Genomic DNA, 19,575 nt, shown 5'->3' with positions numbered 1-19,575 from the left:
TGTACACATAATAAAATCTTTGTATGCTGACCCACGTTAGCCACCTAGCCAATTGTGAAACAGTAACTACTTTCTCTTTTTTTAATTTACAGGGTATGTACTTTGTGTCATCAGTGCTCCTGATCCGTATGAGTATGCCTCTAGAGTACCGCACTATTATTACAGAAGTCCTGGGAGAGCTCCAGTTCAACTTCTATCATCGTTGGTTTGATGTGATATTCCTAGTTAGTGCACTGTCCAGTATCCTTTTTCTCTATTTAGCACACAAACAAGCCCCAGAAAAGCATATGGCCCTGTAAGGATGGACTACAGTCACACACTGCTCTCTGTCCTTTCAACTGCACTGCTGCAACTCCTGTGGACTGCAAAACTCGAAGACAGCCAGGACTATTCTGTGTGTTCCAGCAGTGTAACTGGCTCTTTGAACTTCCACACATGTCATTATCAAGCTCTGCAGCTTGTTTCGTTAAGGTGCCACAGCTTGAAGGAAAGGCGATGCACGTATTGAATGTGAGATAGTTCATTGCCAAGTTATAAGGTCACTCCTTGGCACACCAATACGTAGGGGCATTGGAACTTGGCGTAGTAGGCTGTCTGAGGTAAGACGTCTTACTTTTAGAAGAGAAGGCACCAAGAAAATGTGATTGTCTGTTGAAAATCAACTCATAATTGGGATTCAGAAGATGGTAATTCTGGAGTTGAATGTTTGAGTCTGTGGAATTAAATAAGCTTTTGTAATGTTCCATGCAAGCATCACAGTTGTTTTTTTTGTCAGCCCCAAAGATTTGGCTGGAAGCGAGCTAGAAAGTGGCTAGGATATGCTGCCTGGCAGAAGTGAAGTGGAGAGAATTTCACTCCATTTCTGTATGGAGTGTATGCTAGTGTGTATCACTAGTACCTACTGTCCTTAGGAGCTGGAGATTGACTTTCCGTTGCTGAGTCTCAACTTTTTTTTTTCTCTCCCTGCATAAATGGAACTGAGGTTTTGGATTCCTCTCTGCTAGAGTTCATTGTGAAGTCAAAGACCACAGCTATGCATTGTTTGCCTTATATGTTACAAATTTGTTTACCTTATATGTTGTAAATTTGGTGTTCCCCACAACCTGTGTATTCTTCTACAGTAGCCCATTTCCCCTTCTTGATGTAATTCAAGGCATAAATTTCATTCATGTGACTTAAACTTGTAGCTTCCCATAGCCTCTCCTAGGCTTTGTTTTAAAATTGTTCTGGAACATGAATCATAGATGGTAAGAGTAAGACCTGGGTGGGGAAAAAATAGCCACTTTAAACAATTTATTTTTGTGTTGTCTTCAGCGTGCAAGGAGGCAAAGTATGCAACAGCAGTATTACAGAGCCATATATGTCACATTCAAGACAATGTGGTGTTGACTTGGAGTTAGACAAACCTGCATGACCAAATTATGTACACTATTCTAAATACCATGATCCACAACTGTATGCAGGAGAGAACAGTAGTGCTTAAACGTCTTGAGTTATGAATTACAAAGTTAGCTTAATGTTTGAAAGAAATTTCTGCAATGTTAGCAGGAGAAGGGCATGTAATGCACAGGGTATGTTGGCTTATGCTGTTTCACAGCAGTTGTACTGCTGTTAGTATAGCATAGAAGAGTTGCCACAGAGATTGAGTTGATGGACTTGGATTAGGGGGAGAACTGCCTCTTCTGGGAGATAAGGAGAAATCAGTTGCTCTTCATTAAGAGCTTATCCTTAAAAGGCTAATATGTTTATGAATCTATAACACGTTTCTGCCTTCTGCTGCACTATACTTAATTAAATACTTCTAGTTATTTAAGCCTTTACAGAAGTGACTAACTGCCCGCTTTACCAGGTGGAAAGCCAATGAAGTACAATTGCAGCGTGTTAAATGAATGCAGGTTACACTGAAGTGTTTATTTCAGGCAGCTGCATTTCAGCAAGAGATTGCAGTCCTTTACAGGTATGGCACTCACTAGGAATAGTAAAGTTCTAGGAGGTGTAGTAGCAAAGAATGAACGGCGAAAGAGGATTTGGAAGGTTTCTTTTTTGTTCTTGGCATAGTTTGTCTCCTCACAACTTTGTGTCATCGTTGTTGTCACTGTCTGCTCTTGTAGAGGCAGCTGATAGTGAAGAGGAGGATGAGGTTGCCTGCAGAGGAGTAACAAAAATGTTATGATTATTTTTAGTTTGTAAACATGCTTGATAGTCTGCAGTGTTAGGAAGGATTCCTATTTTCATCTGCACTAATTACGTACTTGTTTGAATGGCAGAATGAACCAACAAATGTGACTTTTGTTGTTGAAGCACTTTTTGGTTAAGTACATTTAGAGAGAAATTTGTTCAATAGAGGTTTCCTATTGTTTAGTTCCCATACCTGCTGAATTTGCACACAAAAGTGGTGCTAACTTCACATCTGGGAAATGCAGCTTGGTGATTAAGAAACTTTTGAAAAAACTTGCAGCTGGACATTTGCAGGCAAGGCTACTGAAAAATGAATAGGAGACAGTGTTGGTCTTATTCTTCCTTGCTGTCTCTTTTGCATGATCAGAAAAGAAGCATTTAAATATTTAAGGCTGACCACACAGAGGGTTCTAAATCACTGTTTCAAGAAGAAATACCTTCCTGCTTTTCTGACTTCTGTCATGCTTCAGATTATTTCTAATGGCATGAAGTAAGTAAAATAATTTCAAATCAGCACATTTCCTAGAAAATGTCATCATAACCTATCAGTTGCTCTTCTTTCTACAAAATGATCTGTTTTGAAATATTCACCTGATTTCCCCAGAAATCGTTTATACTTTTTGTTGTATTTAAGCACTTTGTTTCTCTGCACTTTCAGGATTGTGTTGCCTGTTTCCCATCTTCGTTAAGGATTACCATATTTGGATTATCTTGTTCCATAAAATCTCTTGTATGTGCATCCTTTCTGTGATTTAATCTTACATTAAAGATGCTCATCTGTATTATGTGTGGGGAAAGGAAGAGTTGTTTACGATAATCAAACCATGGCTTCCCTTTTAATAACCTAGACTGACTTGTAAAAATCCAGGCTCAAGTTAAAAATCCTAGCTCAGAAATACATACTAGCTGAAAAAAGTTCTTTTTCTATCCCCTAGATGATCCCTCAGCATCTATTTAACGCAGTATTACTCACCCTTTCCCTTGGTTCAGGTGAGTGTCTCTCTGGCTTTGACGGATTGTTTTCTGTATAAGCAGGAGGTTCAGAAGTGTCATGGGCTGGATCCGCCATAGAGACTGTGATCGGAATGTTCTGGCCCTGGAAGTATTTGTAAGCATCTTTGCTGCACACCAATAGTGTCAGTCTGTCACCACTATCTTGGATTCTTGCCACCACTTTGTCATAGGATTCATTGATCACATTCACCCCATTCACTTCCACCAAAAAGTTGTTATTTTCTACACCTGCTGTGTCAGCTGGCCCGTGGTTTTGTACCTGCAAAGGCAAGTTCAAACTGTGGTAACTGATAGTTAGCTAGACTATTGTGTTACTGCTTTCCTTACAAGACAGCAAAATAAGCATGGAGAAGGGGAGATTTGTGGGGCAGAAATGAATTGGGAGAGGCAATAGGCCTGGACATAATAAACATGGAACCCATCAGTTTGAGATTTAAGGTGCATCTTGATTTTGATAGACTTTCATTATAGAAATATGGCATGGTAGAATCATGAAGAAAGGTGGAAAACTAATTTTCTTATTTGCAGGTCCCTGCCCATTAACTTTAACTTACTACTTTTCACAGATTCCTTAGTAATGAATGGAACCCCTCCTCTCAAGAAAGCTAAAGGCACAGATGTAATTTGAAACAGTAGAGGTTTGACTTTTGCTAGCTGTGGAATTCAGAGAAGGGGGGTAGAGTGGGGCAAACGTGCCTCTCTTACATTTAGGATGTTCTACAGTCAAAAACATTATTTAAAATACCATTTTTAGCTTGCCAGCCTCATGAATAAAAGTAAAAATTATGCAAAAGCTGGATTCCCCTTCCCTTTAGATGTGTAACAGAATGAGGAATGTTTTCTGGTGCTTATTTTTTTTATCTTGGTCCTACAATGTCAGTCTGACTTTAACAATTACAGCTCTTATCTGAGGGTGCTGGAGAAGACTTGTCTTTTGTGGCTTTTCTTGAATGTATTTGTAGGATGGAAGGGAGGAAGCTGTCCAACAGACTACTTGAGCTTTTCCTTGTTCCTCATTCTACATTAGTACCTCACTGATGAACAGTCCAGGCTTGTTCTTGATCATGTTTAAACTGAAGCCAAATCCACTAGGCCCTTTCACCATCTTGCAGATTCTTGGCTTGTGGTTCATTTTCTGCTCAGTGTGCAACTCCACTCTTTCCTCTGTTTTAACTGGAGCTGTATCTTGTGCTTTGTAGTAGTATGAGAAGGGGGAAATTTGAGCCTGAAAAAGTGACAAATAAAACGTTGTTAACATAAAAAATTCTGTTGTGAAATCTGTATTAAGCTTTCATGCTCAGCATGTTTTGTTTGAAACCTTTTTAATGACTCAGACTTGAGCTGCAATGAAGAATTCTTTGCTGTTAATTTCTGGCTGAGTGGAAAACTACAGTGTTGATCTATGTGAGAAGGGAATTTTGTTACTTGTTTTGTTCATAAATGGTTATGCAGCTGCGTAGCTCGGAATTTGCTGTCTTAAACTTCTAACCTTTCTTGTGATGTGTTTAAATTTAGAATTGTTGCAACAGTGCCTATAAAAATCTGGAAGAGGCCAAAAATTTGGGTGTTTAGTGACTTGCTGTATAAGTGCAAGGAGAGTTGCTGAAATACGGGTGTATTTTAGACATTTCTTGCAAGTTGAAGAAGTGTCTGTCAGAGCAGGCTAGCTGTTTCATTGCTGCATATGTCTCTTAATAATGATAAATTATCAATTCTTAGCAGTAGTTTGCATTTTCTTACCAGTTTATACATGGCATCAGTCTCCTTATCCACTACCAACAGTGTGGTTTTTGCCTCAGGCTGCTTAATTTTTCCCACTACGCTTTCATGATCCAGACCATCCACTTGCTTGCCATTGACAGCTACTAAGATGTCATTGTCTTTGAGACCTGCCTCAGCTGCTGGGCTCCCAGAATCAACATCCTTGATTACATGATCTAAGATCAGGAGGGAAAAAAGATTGATGTGAAGGCATATGCTTGGTAAGTTTAAAGACATCACAATGCATGGCAAAGGCCAATTGTCAGAATTGCACTTCAGGTTGAGACCATTTTCCTGATGTAGCCCTGTTTACAACACATCTGTAGATGTAGACTTCTAGATGACCAGTAAGAAGTCAAAGAGAATGAGGTCTGCAAACCTTGTACAGGAGTAAACTGTATAGCAAATATCGTGGGCTGTGTGTTAACTTGGTTCTTACCACCAGTATTTTGTTCCATCCGTAGATAAAAGCCATAACCATCTTTCCCCTTCTGGATCTCAATAAGTCGTGGTTTGAGGGGAAGCAATCTTAGGCTGGCGCTCTCTTTGCTAAGTACCATCTTCTGGCTTGTGTAATAGTGGTCTGTTTCTTCATTTGAAAGTAGAAACATAACATGATTTTCAGACTTCTTCACCTGTGATAGTACATGTACAGTCTTAGATGTCACCCCTTCAACAACATGTGGGAATTGTACATACTTTGGGAACTGGTGTACCGACACAGTGGTGTGTGGGTGCTGTTGATGAATGAGCCATAAAGTGTAGGCTGTGCTGCTGTAAGTTGATTTTTCCCCTTGACCACTCCAGTCAGAAATTTGGACCATGACAAGATCTCGGGCATGTAAGATCCAGCATATATCTGAGGAAATTTTCTGTATTTTACACTGTGTTCCTGACCTCTAGGGAATTAGCTGTAGCGTGCCATGAGGGTGGCATACAGTGCCAGTAGAATCCTGTGAGCCTCAGTAGGTAGTGCTTGCCTTATCTAGATGTGGAACTCTACAATATAGACATATCATGCCATCTATACCACTATTTTAGATTACAGTGACAAGCGTCAAGCTTCTGTCACTCTTGGTCCTCTTCCATCTCCCTGTATCACTGATTCTGAGGTTGTGGGAGGTTTTTTGTCTGTTCAACCTCTCCAAGTCCATCCTTCTCTTATTCCGTTCCAGTCTAATGGGTGCTCTCTTTACTCATCTTAACCAATGTCACTCTGCTGCTGTTACAGCAGCTCAACAAAACACAAGTGTTGCACCATTCCATGTTTAGTAGCATGCACTGAATTGTGATGCTGGAATGCCAGAGTATGTACTGCCTGTCTCATAGCTCTCTGAAATCTTTTCAACTCCAGCTGCGTTTTAGCAGTGCCAATAGCGGAAAGCTGGAAGCCTCATTAGCAGTGTTCTGTGCAGCTGAGGCCAGGTAGTGAAATTACTTGCACAGTGATTTTCATTAGTTTTGGACTTCTTAACAGAAGAAAGGAACTACTGTCTAAAATAATGAATTTTCCCTGTTCCACGCTAACTGTATCATTGGAGAGTTCCCCCTCTTCCTGCCCTGAAAACCACATTTGATGACTTGCCCTTTTACCATTGGGAGTATTTCCAGGACTTCTAGGAACACAGCATGATTTATTTAATCGGGTTCCTGGCAGCAGTATACTTCTGTTATTTAAAATTCTTTGGCCTGTCTTGATTGCAGTATTCAGAGTCAGTTCAAGAGGCTGCTTGACAACAGAGCGAAAGCAGAGGGGTACTCTGCCATGTTGATGATACATGAACACTAGCTTCAAAGATTTACTGTGAAGCATTCAAATCAGCCAGACCTGTCTCCTCAGTAACCCTGATTGATAGGTTGCTGTGAAAGTGGGCCAGAACAGAAGATGAATCAGTATACAAACAAATACCTTTTCCACCACTTCCTCATGTGTGTCATTTTCCACGTTTTTTCCATTGATTTCAATCAGGCGATCATTATTTTGGACACCAGCCTTTGCAGCTGCTCCTCGTGACGAAAGCTCTACTATGAACAACCCCTTCTGTCCTAAAATAAATGAAAACTCATTACATTACACAGGGTAAGTCACTGAAATATGCCTGAATTTAATGGTTAAGGAAACTCAGCACTGATGTCCTTACAGACTCTTGGTCTCTGCTTATGTGCAGATTACAGTGGCACCACAAGCCTTCCACATAGACACACCTGTATCTCTTATTCTGGAAAAATCACTTCTGTGGGGGAGGGAGGCATTTGTTCACTATCTGCAGCTCAAACAGTCTTTTATGTCTCTACTAAGAATGCCAAAGGGGCTGATTAAGATAGCTGAAAGGGATTTGATTCCCATCCCCCTTCCCTCCCAGTTTGAAGTGATGACCTGCTTTTATTGTTGTTTTATACATTTCATCATTTCCTGTGTTTGGAAGGCTTCCATGTTTGGTCTTTCAGTTATATTGCATTCCAAAATACCCTCTTTAGAGGTGATCCTTTCCAGAAGACTTCCCTATTGTGTTGACTGGCCTTGGAAGAAAGGCATGTGTGGAGGAGGTTCAAAATGCCTTGCTTTCTAAATGAAATAACTCACAAATCAGGAAAAGTGTTTATTACAGCTCTTGAACCTTGTGTGCTGATTCCTGAGGTGACTTGGAGGTATGGAACAGGACTTAATGTAGCACCTTGAGTGTAGTGTATATCTGGTATTTGAGCAGGGGCTGTGAATTTGGTTTTGGTAACTGGGCTTAAATAGCTAGCAGAAAATAGCTTATTCTTTTTATGTCTCTCTCTTTTTTTTTTTTTTTTTTTTTTAAATCTTTTCTCCACCCCATAAGAAAACTGGTCCTTGGAAAACAGTGTACTGCATATGCTGTACAGAAATGGACTAGAGATGGATCTGAACTCATCTTGCTGCTTCTCTCTTTCTGTCAGCAAGAGCAGTTTGTGTGTCCTCATTGGCTCCACATGTTAACAGTGGCTGCCTCTGTCCCTGCTGCCATAGAGATATATACACACACACACACACACACACACAGAGTATCGATTCTCCCCAGGCTCTCACCTTCTGTGGTTTTCAGGGAGAAGCCATAGCCTTTTTCCTCCTTCACTAGGTAGCAGAGCCGGGGTTGTGGAACTGCAGTGGTTGCTCCATTGGCCATGGGCATTGGGGACTGCTGCTCCTGCTGCTGCCCTGTTGACACCTTTTGGTCCAGCTCTTCCAAGTTCACTCCCTCCTTTTCTGCCTTTTGATAGGATGCGTCATCCAGAACAAGAAGTACAACAGAATTCCCGCTGTTTTTTACAATCTCCACCACCTGTAGTGGACAAGGTGAAATGGCAAGCAGGTCCTAGAGTAATTGACCTAAAAGCTCTCCCCAGGAAGGGTTGCACTGTCTACTGTTTTTCTTGTCTCATCCCTCTGCTTGTGCACTATAGAGGCACCTCAAAGACATTTCGTGCCCATGGTGGGTAATAAATGATGCAGGGAGACACTCAGAGCAGTTAACTCTTGGATTTCCTAGCTGAAGATGCCGTAAAAACTGGAAGAGAAAGCTTCACATAGTGGCAGTCAGTCTAGGTGATGGGGGAATGATGTGGATCCCAGACTAAAGGGAGATGTACCTGTGCATGTTCCTCCTTGTCTACAAACACACCATTAACCCTGAGGACTCTGTCTCCATCCTTCAAGCCAGCCTTTTCAGCTGGACTGTTCTTTTCCACATTCCGGATGAGATGCCCTGCTGTGTCTTTCTCAATACGCAGGCAGAATCCGTAGCTCTTTTGGGGCTTTTTGGTCACTGTACATTCTCGGGGCTGGAGAACAGAAGTCATCTCTATCAGACAGGATGGAAAACATACGTGTGAGTAAAAACACTAAGGTTACCTAGATATGTTCCCTCTAAATACATACTGAGACAGTTTGCTCTGAAATTCTTGGGGTTTTGTTTCCCAGGAAATCCAGCTGTGCAAAGTTGAAGCTAGTTAACAAAACTAGGGAGAAGGCACCAATCCCTTTTCCCTCTCCCTCCTTGCTTTTCTTGTCTCCCTATCTCAAATGAAATTAAGCAAGATGCAGAACTGGAAGAAAGAAATTGTCTGCCTGGGATAACATAGTGAAAATTGAGGTGAGGATTTAATACCAAAATTAAGTCTTACAGAGGAAAAGTAATGGCAGCACAAAAATACTGGAACACTACAGGAAAGTTACGTGACAAAATGGGATTTCACAGAATCGCAGAATGGTCAAGGTTGGAAGGGACTTCTGGAGGTCATGTGGTCCAACCTCCCAGCTCAAGCAGGGCCACCTAGAGCCAGTTCCCCAGGAACAAGTCCAGATGGCTTCTGAATATCTCCAAGGAGGGAGGCTCCTTTACCCCTCTGGGCAACCTGTGCCACTGCTTGGTCACCCTCACAGTAACTAAATGCCTCCTGATGTTCAGAAGGAATCTCCTGTGTTTCAGTTTGTGCCCGTTGCCTCTTGTCCTTTTACTGGGCACCACTGAAAAGAGCCTGGTTCCATCTTCTTTGCACCCTCCCTTCAGATATTTTTATACGTTGGTAAGTTTCCCCTAAGCCTTAGCTTCTCCGGGCTGAACAGTGCAACTCTCAGCCTTTTTAATATCTCCAAGGATGGAGACTTTACAACTTTTCTGGGCAACCTGTGCAGATGGACGAGCAGGTGGGATCAAGGAAGGACCTCATTGTCCTAACCAGGCTTTCCTGTTCTTAGTTATTTTAGCCAAAAAAAATTAAGTTTCAGGAAAAGACATTGTAACTGGAGTGTTATTGTTAATGAGTGCAGGGTTTGCATTGGAGGGTGGAAAGCAAGGACTATAAAGGAACTAGGAAGACCCTTGTCTCCACTTACAAAGCTTTTTTTCTTCTAGCTGGTTTTGTTATCTCTACATCTCAGTTGTCATACAAAATGGTGCCCTTGCTTTATTTCTGTGTCCTTTAGAAGTTACTGGTAGAGTCAAAGTTCTTGGAGCTGTCCATGTTGTCCTCTGCCTCTGAATCCTAATTAAACACTCTGAATCTGTTATGAAGAGGAGCTAACAGAGCTATTTCACTTTGGTATATCATTGTATGTGAGACTTGGGTAAGATATGAATGCAGGTATTATGAGGTCTAACAAAAGCGTGGAATATTCAGGCATACACCTACTGACAATGTGAATATGCCATCAGGTCATCACTTGCAGGAGAGGTAATTTAATTTAGAGCAGTGGATGCTGTTCACTTTAACTTTTGCAATGACTTTGACACAGTCTCTAGTACAGTCAGTGTAGCCAATTAGGTGACAAACGTACTGCATAAGCAGACTACTAGATAATGCAGAAAATCGGCTGGGCCACTAGATTCAGAGGGGTTTGATCAGTGGTATATAATCCAGTTGTTGGCTGGTTATTAGTGGCATTCTTTAGAGTTGGTACTGGGCGGATACTGTTTAACATCTTTATGATATAGACAGTGAGACAGAATACGTCCTCAACAAGCTGGTAGATGATACTAAACTGAGGGGGAGCAGTCAATAGGCTGGAGGTTAGGGTTGCTATTTAGTGGGACCTCAGCAGGCTGGAGAAATGGGCTGGCAGGAACATCATGAAGTTCAACAACAAGAAAATAATAAAAAAATCTGTATCTAGAGCATGCACAACAATACAGGCTGACTGCTGGCTGGCCAGAAGGCAGTGTTGCTGGACAGCACTCAAGTGCCCAAGCTGAACTTGAATCAGTGGTGCACCTTTGCGGTGAAGAAGGTCAACTGTATACTGGGTGGTATCAGAATGTAGCCAGCAGGTCAATAGAAGGGATTATTCCCCTCTCTTTGGCACTTGTGAGACCTGTCTCCAGTTTTGAGCTCCCCAAATAATTGACATATTGGAGCTAGTCCACTGAGGTGATTTAGGTTTTGGAGCACATAATGTTTAAGGAGGCAGAGAGAGCTGGGTCTTGGGAAGAGAAAGTAAGGGGAAGATCTTATGTCTTCAACTGCCCTAACTGGATTGTGTAGAGAACACAGAGCCAGACTCTTCCTGGAAGTTAACAGCAGTAGGATGAGAGGCAACAGACACAAGCTGCAGCAAGGAAAATTCCAATTGGACAGCCATATGGACAGCTTTTCATCTTGGGGGCTGTCAGATACTAGAACAGGTGCCCAGAGAGGCTGTGGAATCTCCGTCCTTGGAGATACATAGATGGATGGGGCCCTGAGCAACCTGATCTAAGTTGGCCCTGTTTTGTATGGGGCATTGGACCAGAGGACCTCCAGAAGACTTTTCCAACCTAAACTCTTCGATGCTTTTATTATGTAATGAAACTCCAGTTTGCGTGATGCATATCGTTAGCAGGAATACTACATAATGAAAGTAAGCAGTAGTTGTGACCAGGGAAGATACTTGTCTTAGGAACTCCTACCAAAGGTCCATGATGATAGAGGAACAAGACAAGTGAAGGCAACTTCCCCCAGTTGGAAAGTCCAAGTAATTAGCAAACTTGATTTGTATTTTATTGGAAAGATATTTTTCTGCATCTCTCTACTGACAGAAGTCTGTGTAGAAGATTTTAGAAAATTTAGGACTATTAAGACTGTTAGAAATTAATATAGAATGGGTTAAGGTTATTAATGGCAACAGAGCTGCTCAACAGGCCATGAACAGTCTTCTCAGCCTGCCCCCTGGTATAGCCCCAATCCAGGACCAGATTAAAACCCAGCCAAGCTAATCAGTAGAGACAGATCAAACAAAAGATGAAAAATCAGCAAGATACAGGTGCTTAGCTGGGGAGTGATTAAAATATATAGAACTTATAAAGATGAGTGTGAAATAGTTAATGGAACAACCAGAGAGGTTTTCTCAGAATTGTGTAGGTATGAGACTTCAAGGTAAAGGGGATGAGAAGATGACTGACCCAAGATGGACTTTGAAACCCACAGGATGATGACCGGATGGAACGAGAAGAATTGATGAGACAAGATGCTGATGAATGACAATGACATGGGAACTGAGATCAACTGGAAAATTATAAAGACTTTGGACTGGGATAATGGGTGGTAAAAAGGTACACAAGACTGAGAAATTTTTGGAGGGTTGCCATTCACTGCAGTGGTGGCCCAACTCTGAGTTGTTAATAAAGCAAGCCTAGAGAAACCCATGATTGAGAATTCTTGAACAGAATTGGCACCCCAAATGGGACTCTAGAACACAAGAGGAAGGAGACCAGGACTCTCTTTGGGCAGATCCGTAACCAATGCTCAAAAGCCGGCAAAAGTATCAGGTGAGTTCACCTATTGAGACTTGGGAACAGGTGATTCCAGATATACTGGGAGTACTTTTGTGTTTAAACTTGGTCATAGGAGAAAATGGGAAATGTACCCAGCATTCAAAGGGGGACACCCCTTGCTGAGGTACTAGAAAATTGGAAAAAGATACCCCTGGCACAAACACTACAAAAGCGAAAGCTGATTACTTTGTGCCAGGAGGGATGGCCACCCCTGACTTATGATAGAGGAGGAGGACCAGCAGATGTGTGGCCTCCAAAAGGAACTTTTAAGCCTCATAAACAAAAGTTCCTAAGAATGATTCTGGAAGATATGGGTAGTCAGGCTATTGACTACTGGTATATATGGTACAACTGGGCACAACAAAGACCAAAATTATTAAAAAGGAGGGCAAGCTCACATCCCTCTGCTCCGGTAGCTAGGAAACTGACCTTGTCTCTGCAGGAATGTATCTAATGAGGCTTGAATACATTCCGAATCCAAGAACTGGACCAGGAGCTCCTCCTGATGTCCCTGCGGTTACTGCAGTAGAGACATGAATCTTGGAAACTAGATCTCCTTGTTTCCTGGAAGAGTAACGTGCCCAGGCTGAGACGTGCTGCAGAAAAATGTGCATAGTTGTTATCTGGCATAGTAACAGATTATAGGCCTAATTGGAATGATATGAAAACTTTATTGTGAGAACTATTTCAGCCTGAAGAAAGAGAAAAAATATTCCTAAAAGAAAGAGGGAGAGCCCAAAGAGGACAAGGGTTAATCCCTTGGCCAGACCAGGACCCAAATTGGAATCTGACCACTACAGAAGGAGTGAGAATTTATCAGACTGCCGTGCAGCAACTTATAGAAGCTGTACGATAGTGTGGAGAAAAAGTGACTAATCAAAAGTTATGGAATGCAGGCAAAAATCGGATGAACATCCTAGTGATTATTGGGCACGATTAAAGGCAGTGCTCTTAAAATATGGGGGAATGACAGAAGATAATTTTCAAGAGCCATTACCAATCAGTGTATCTGTGGAACAATTGGCTCTGGATATCAATAAATATTTTAAGAAGCACATGCCTGGTTGGCAGGGGGAAACCCTACCAAAAATTCTTAGCATTGCAACTTTTGTTTACGATGGTAGAGATGAGGAAAAGCAAAAGAGAGAAGATGAAAAGCAGAAGGAAGAAAAGAAATGAGTGGAAGGAGAAAGAAAGGGGAATCAGTTTGCTGGCAGCTGCAATTACTCAAAATTATAACCCCAGGGGAAGAGGACGGGGATTCCCCCGTCGGAATTTTAGAGCAGGACAAGGTGGTCAGGGACGACTACCTCCTTTGCTGCACAACTTCAAGGAATGAACTTAAATGCTTCAGAGTGTTTTTATTGCGGAAATATAGGGCACACACAGCAAGATTGTCCACTGCAACCTGTGGCAGCAGGATGACGATCTGTTCCAGCACAGCCACTGCAACCACGTTCTCAATGATATTGGGGAATCCAAGGTGATCGGGATGATGGAGCCTCTTGATGGAGTGGAGGTAAATGAGTATGGACAGATTACTGCAAAGGTAAATGGAATTTTTTTTAACTTTTTGGTGGATGCGGGAGCTACATTGGCATTATTAAATGACAATATTCCTCAGATTTCTGGGGAAAAAGTGCTAATTAAAGGAGTTGTGGGAGAAGAATTGAAGTACCTCTCTCTCCCTTTACTTGTCGTCATTTTGGCCAGAAAATTGGCACGGGAAGATTTATAATATCTCCCAATTCACCTATTTCATTACTGGGACGTGACCTTTTGCAGGAATTTGGTACTCGGATATCTCTAGCTCCTAGTAGAATGAAATTATATTTTATTGGATCTGAAATTGCACATATTTCAAGTGAAAAAGAATTGACTGAAAATATTCCACGAGGACTTGAGGTGGTACCCCAAACACTCTGTAGCACCTCAGGGGAAGATGTGGGATTGTTCCTTTCTGCAGAACCTGTAGTAATAAAAACAAAGGGAGGGTTACCCCCTTCTATGAGACAATACCCAATTGCTAATGAAGCTATACCTAGTATTTCAAACCAAACTGATTCTTTTTTGAAAAAGGGGATCTTGAAAGAATATGAAGGCCCATACAATACCCCTATCTTGCCTGTAAATAAGCATCAATTAGATAAAGATGGAGATGCAGAGTATAGATTTGTACAAGATCTCCGAGCTGTAAATGAGCATGTAGTATCATTGCACCATATTGTTCCTGATCCAAATTTAATACTAACTCAGATACCTGCATGGGCACGGTATTATACTGTTTTAGATCTAACAGGAGCATTTTTTAGTATTCCTATTACAGAAGAAAGTCAGGTAATATTTGCTTTTACATGGCAAGGGAAACAGTTAACTTGGATGCAGCTACCGCAAGGGTTTACTAGTTCTCCAACAATTTTTTCTCAAATATTGAAAAAAGATCTGAGAGATTTAAGTTTTCCAGGCAATTCAGTATTGGTCCAATATGTTGATGACTTATTGTTGGCTAGTCACACACAGCAGGAGTGCATGAAAGACACAGAATATCTCTATATTCAACTAGGAAGGAAGGGACACCGAGCATCTCTATCCAAACTACAGCTTTGTCTACAGCAGGTAAAGTACTCGGGGATTCATATTGAAACCTAGGGAAGGAGAAGTGGACCCAAATCGGGTAAGAGTAATACAAGAGCTGCTGAGACCAATTGCAAAAAAACAATTAAAGGGATTTTTAGGACAAGTGGGATTTTGTAGATCTTGGATTCTGGGTTTTAGTGAACTACTAAAACCCCTACATGAAGCCACTAGAAATGAAGAAGTGGAACCTATAAAATGGGGACCTGAAAGGGAGAAAGCTTTTAGGATTTTAAAAGGGGCCTTATTAAAGGCACCAGCCTCAGGGATACCAGATTACACTAAACCATTTAAATTGTATTGTGTTGAAATGAAGGGAGTTACAAATGCTGTTGTAGTACAAACTTTAGGACCACATGAAAGACCAGTAGCCTATTACTCTTATATTTTAGATCCTGTGATAAGAGGCACACCATTCTGTATAAGAGCGGTGGCAGCAGCAGCTGGGTTAGTGGAGTGAACTTGAAACCTGATTCTGGGACACCCACTCACTGTCTGTGTACCCCATGAAGTTGAACTTTTATTAAAACAATATACAGAAAAGGCACCATCTCCACAAACGGCACATTGTTATGAATTGATTTTGTTACTTACTGATAACCTGAAAATAGAGACATGTAATACTTTGAATCCAACTACTTTAATGCCACTGCCAACAGATGGTGAAAAGGATGTATGTAACTGTACTCACATTATATACTCAACCAGCAAACCGTGGAACGACTTGAGAGATGAACCTTTAGATAGCCCAGATCTGAACTTATTTACAGATAGAGCATCATATTATGAGGGTGGATTGAAGCGAACCGGATATGCTGTTACTACAGAAACACAGGTATTATTGGCTGAACCTTTATCACCTTCTCTAGGTATTCAAGGAGTGGAAATTATCACCCTTACTGGAGCAGCAACATATGCAATCGGAATGCATGTAAATCTTTACACTGATTCTAAATATGCTTTTAGAGTCTGTTGTGCAACAGGTGTGCTATGGAAAGAGAGAGGATTTCTCACCTCCTCAGGAAAAACCGTTGCACATGGGTCAGAAATTAAAGCATTGTTGGAAGCGATCAAGTTACCTTCTAAAATAGCCGTGATACATATAAAGACCCACACAAACAAGACAAACAGAATCACAAAGGGGAATGCCCTAGCAGATCAAGCAGCTAAGGCAGCAGCAAAACAGATCTTATTATTGATGGCATTGAAGTTGGAGTACTCAGAAGGTGAACTCCCTGAGACGGGAAAATTATATGATGATCTCCCAGAAGATAAGAAAAAACTATGGGAAAAACTTGGAGGAGATCAAAGCGAAGGAATCTGGACATTAGGAGGTAAACCATTACTTCCCAAAAGGTATTTATTACCAATCACGCAATGGTACCATGATAAGATGCATGGGGGACCAGAGAGTATTGCCTTGAAGATTCAGAGATTGTGGGCAGCACCAGGAGTTTATGCAGCAAGTAAAAGGATTTGTCAAAGTTGCTGGTTGTGTAAAGAATATGCAACTCTCCGAATTAAAACCCCATCTGGGAAAAGACCTCTGGATACATACCCTTTTCAGAAATTACAAATAGACTATGCTGAAATGCCCAAGGCATTAGGTTTTACCTCTATGCTGGTGATAGTTGATCAGCTGTCTGGATAGGTAGAAGCCTTCCCGACAAGGGAAAGTTATTCAAAAGCAGTAGTGAAAGTTTTGATTAAAGAAATCATACCAAGATATGAGGTACCAGAAGTGATTGATTCAGATCGAGGAGCACATTTCTCAGCTGCGATTCTTTTGCAGATATATAATTTTTTTAAACACTAAAGCTCAATTTTGTACAACTTATCACCCGGAATCCTCAGGGCAGATAGGAAGGATAAACAGGACAATAAAAGAAAAAATGGTGAAAGTGTATAAACAGACAGGATTGAAATGGCCAGAAGCTTTAAATTTAGTTCTTTGGGATATTAGGAATACACCAAGGCAACCAACAGGAGTTTCACCTGCTGAAATCCTATTTGGGAGGATAATAGCAGTACCGGGGAACTTAAGTCCCAGCTAAGACAAGCTTATTGGATGGAGGTGAACAAGTGACCCAACATTTACTATACTTACAACATTCATTTACTAAGTTGAGAAATCATGCGTATTGGTACCAAGGATTTTCTCCAGAAGTACAGGTGCATGACATTGAACCTGGAGACGTGGTTTATATTAAAAAATTTAAAAGGAAGAACAGGTTTGAACCAAATTGAGAAGGACCTTATCTTATAATATTAGCCTCTTTTTATGCCATAAAGATACAAGGAAAAGAAGCCTGGATCCATCATTCACATGTAAAGATACTTCGGAAGAATTAACATCTCAACAGCAATCTTGGTATTGACTCAATTTTTGGTTTTTTTACTGACACCTTGTGGTCTAATTTTATATTGCATTACCGAGAACTTGAAACTGAACGAACTGTGAGAAGTTATGGAAATCCCATATACCAAAACTTTGGTAGAGTTAAGGGAACTTAAATTAGAAATAATAGAAGTGTTGTTGTTTCCAGGAACACAAAATTAGATGGGAAGTTCCTGAAAATATAATGCAAACTGCAAAATTTTGTGTAATGGTTTGCTCTAATCTTGAAGGTCCTTGGAATTTCAAACCTTGCTGTGAACCAAAATGGTGAATTCCTTGCGCTTATCTTTTACAAATATGTGAGCCAGGAACAGGGAAAAGAACTTGGTGTATCAGTCATGACCTATGGATGATTGGACATGGACAACATAAGGAAACAGGTTAGATGAACAATGATTGGTGGTGTTATGATTTATCTCTGAATCATGCCTTTTTGATTGAATATCAGGTTTTGATATTAGGTGTACAAGACGAACCTAACAAGCAGGAAATTTATGATTGAGTTTTGAGAAGATCTTCTGAATATCGATCAATAACAAATTTTGAATGAAAACTAGGAAAACCTAGGAGCCTGCCAGACATAAATTGGGAAAAACATTGAAAAGACAACACATGTGTCTATAATGCAGTCGATCTCACATAATGTAAATCTGTCTGATTGCTGGCTTTGTGTTACCTTACCAAACTCAGTAGGTCACAGAACTCAATTGGTAAGGGTACCTATCCCAAGGAATAAAAATTGGGAAAAATACTGGCAAAATACCACCTTCACTGATGCTCATGAGGAACATGTATGGGATATTAGTTTACCTACAGGTGCTGATTCTCTCCCTACACAATATATCCAGAGATGTTATCCACCTGACATTAAGAACAAGAATTTATGTAAAAAATCATACGTTTGTAGGTAATTAGACTAAATGTAACACTACTGTAATGATTAAGTCAGCAACTGAATTGAGTTGGGTTGGAGCAACTTCTTTGGGGGTCTTTTGGTTGTGTGGACAGAGGGCATACAAAGCTCTTGTACATTGGGACTGTTGTCCACGGATTTAGAAATCATACCACTTACAAAGATAAGTGTGAAATAGTTAATGTAACAACCAGAGAGGTTTTCTCAGAATTGTGTAGGTATGAGACTTCAAGGTAAAGGGGATGAGAAGATGACTGACCCAAGACGGACTTTGAAACCCACAGGATGATGACCGGATGGAACGAGAAGAAATGATGAGACAAGATGCTGATGAATGACAATGACATGGGAACCGAGATCAACTGGAAAATTATAAAGACTTTGGACTGGGATAATGGGTGGTAAAAAGGTACACAAGACTGAGAAATTTTTGGAGGGTTGCCATTCACTGCAGTGGTGGCCCAACTCTGAGTTGTTAATAAAGCAAGCCTAGAGAAACCCATGATTGAGAATTCTTTAACAGCCTGTCAAAAGATCGAAGTTGTGTTGTAGAGATTAGCCACTAATCACAGCCTAATAAATCCTAAGAAAATTAATCTGTTTCTGTGTAAAGAATTCTTTGCAACTTTGTGTTTTAATTCTGTTTATATCACCTGTGTGACTAATGTATGTGGGAGCTGGCCTTTTTCCTTTTCCTTTCTTTTAGAAGTAGCTGGGAGTCAAATCCTTCCATGACAGCAGGCTACTGTGCAATAGCCTCTGTGGCTACCCATGCTACAGACCGTTTGCTATTGAAGCTAAAAGTGCATTGGTGAGGTTAGTTGGGCAGCATATAGAACAGTATGGATGTGTGGTGGGGGTTTGGCACAGATGTCACTGAAGCTGGAAAATATGGGGAATTTCAGCATGCAGGGGTAGGAAGCCTGCAGATCATGATTCACTTTGTCAGGCGCCTTGTGCTTTTTTGAGTCTCTGTGTAGTTGCACTGGGACTAACTCCATATAGGGATGGACTGCCCTATTTTTTTTGGACATTGTTTGGAACACACCAGACTGTTTTGATCACAACTACAACTCAAAGCAGTTTTTCTCGACAAACACTGGGAATCAGTGGTACTTCCTGACATTAACATGCAAAACCAGTGGCACACAAAACTGGAGAAACAGTAGGCTTTTAAGGAAAAGACTATTTCTTTGTATTTAGAAATGGAGGGAAGGTTACAGTACAGTGCACTGCATACTACTCTTTTTAATCCATGAAAGTTTTACATGCAAAATTATTGGGATCATAAAAAGGCATTTTCTAAGGGAAGAGGGATTAGCAAAAAAAGGAATTTCTTACCTGTGTTTCTGTGTGGAGCAGCCTGCACAGGAATTGTCTTTTGCTGCCCCTCCTGTGGCTGT

At 40.9% G+C, this 19,575-nt stretch overlaps 2 protein-coding genes across 5 annotated transcripts in view; one reads left to right on the top strand and one right to left on the bottom strand.

The window, feature by feature from the left end:
* Positions 1–2,917, top strand: part of LOC142033719 (Golgi pH regulator) — a 20,950-nt gene extending 18,033 nt beyond the window's left edge. For all 4 annotated transcript variants that reach the window (XM_075033956.1, XM_075033957.1, XM_075033958.1 and 1 more), the window contains one exon: positions 93–2,917. In XM_075033956.1, coding sequence (XP_074890057.1) covers positions 93–299 — 207 coding nt within the window. In that variant the 3' untranslated portion in view covers positions 300–2,917. The remainder of the gene's footprint in view (positions 1–92) is intronic.
* Positions 2,068–19,575, bottom strand: PDZK1 (PDZ domain containing 1). The gene is made up of 9 exons (XM_075033960.1): positions 19,514–19,575; positions 8,569–8,780; positions 8,009–8,261; positions 6,863–6,999; positions 5,393–5,588; positions 4,933–5,129; positions 4,223–4,417; positions 3,152–3,451; positions 2,068–2,145 (listed from the first exon to the last, which is right to left on the bottom strand). Exons 2-9 carry the CDS (start codon positions 8,776–8,778, stop codon positions 2,068–2,070), a joined length of 1,566 nt encoding a protein of 521 aa, XP_074890061.1. The 5' UTR covers positions 8,779–8,780; positions 19,514–19,575.

The sequence above is a fragment of the Buteo buteo genome, chromosome 8 (genome assembly GCF_964188355.1).
Source record: "Buteo buteo chromosome 8, bButBut1.hap1.1, whole genome shotgun sequence".
In the NCBI taxonomy this organism is placed as follows: Eukaryota; Metazoa; Chordata; class Aves; order Accipitriformes; family Accipitridae; genus Buteo; species Buteo buteo.
This window is presented reverse-complemented; position numbering and strand designations above follow the sequence as displayed.

What these genes read in the sequence shown, in the direction of transcription:
- PDZK1 (XM_075033960.1), bottom strand. Translation starts at nt 8,778, where the DNA reads ATGACTTCTGTTCTCCAGCCCCGAGAATGTACAGTGACCAAAAAGCCC. An exon ending in ACAAGGAGGAACATGCACAG is followed by an intron (nt 8,262 to 8,568) that starts GTACATCTCCCT and finishes TGTCCACTACAG; the next exon opens with GTGGTGGAGATTGTAAAAAA. An exon ending in CTGGACTGTTCATCAGTGAG is followed by an intron (nt 3,452 to 4,222) that starts GTACTAATGTAG and finishes TTGCCTTTGCAG; the next exon opens with GTACAAAACCACGGGCCAGC.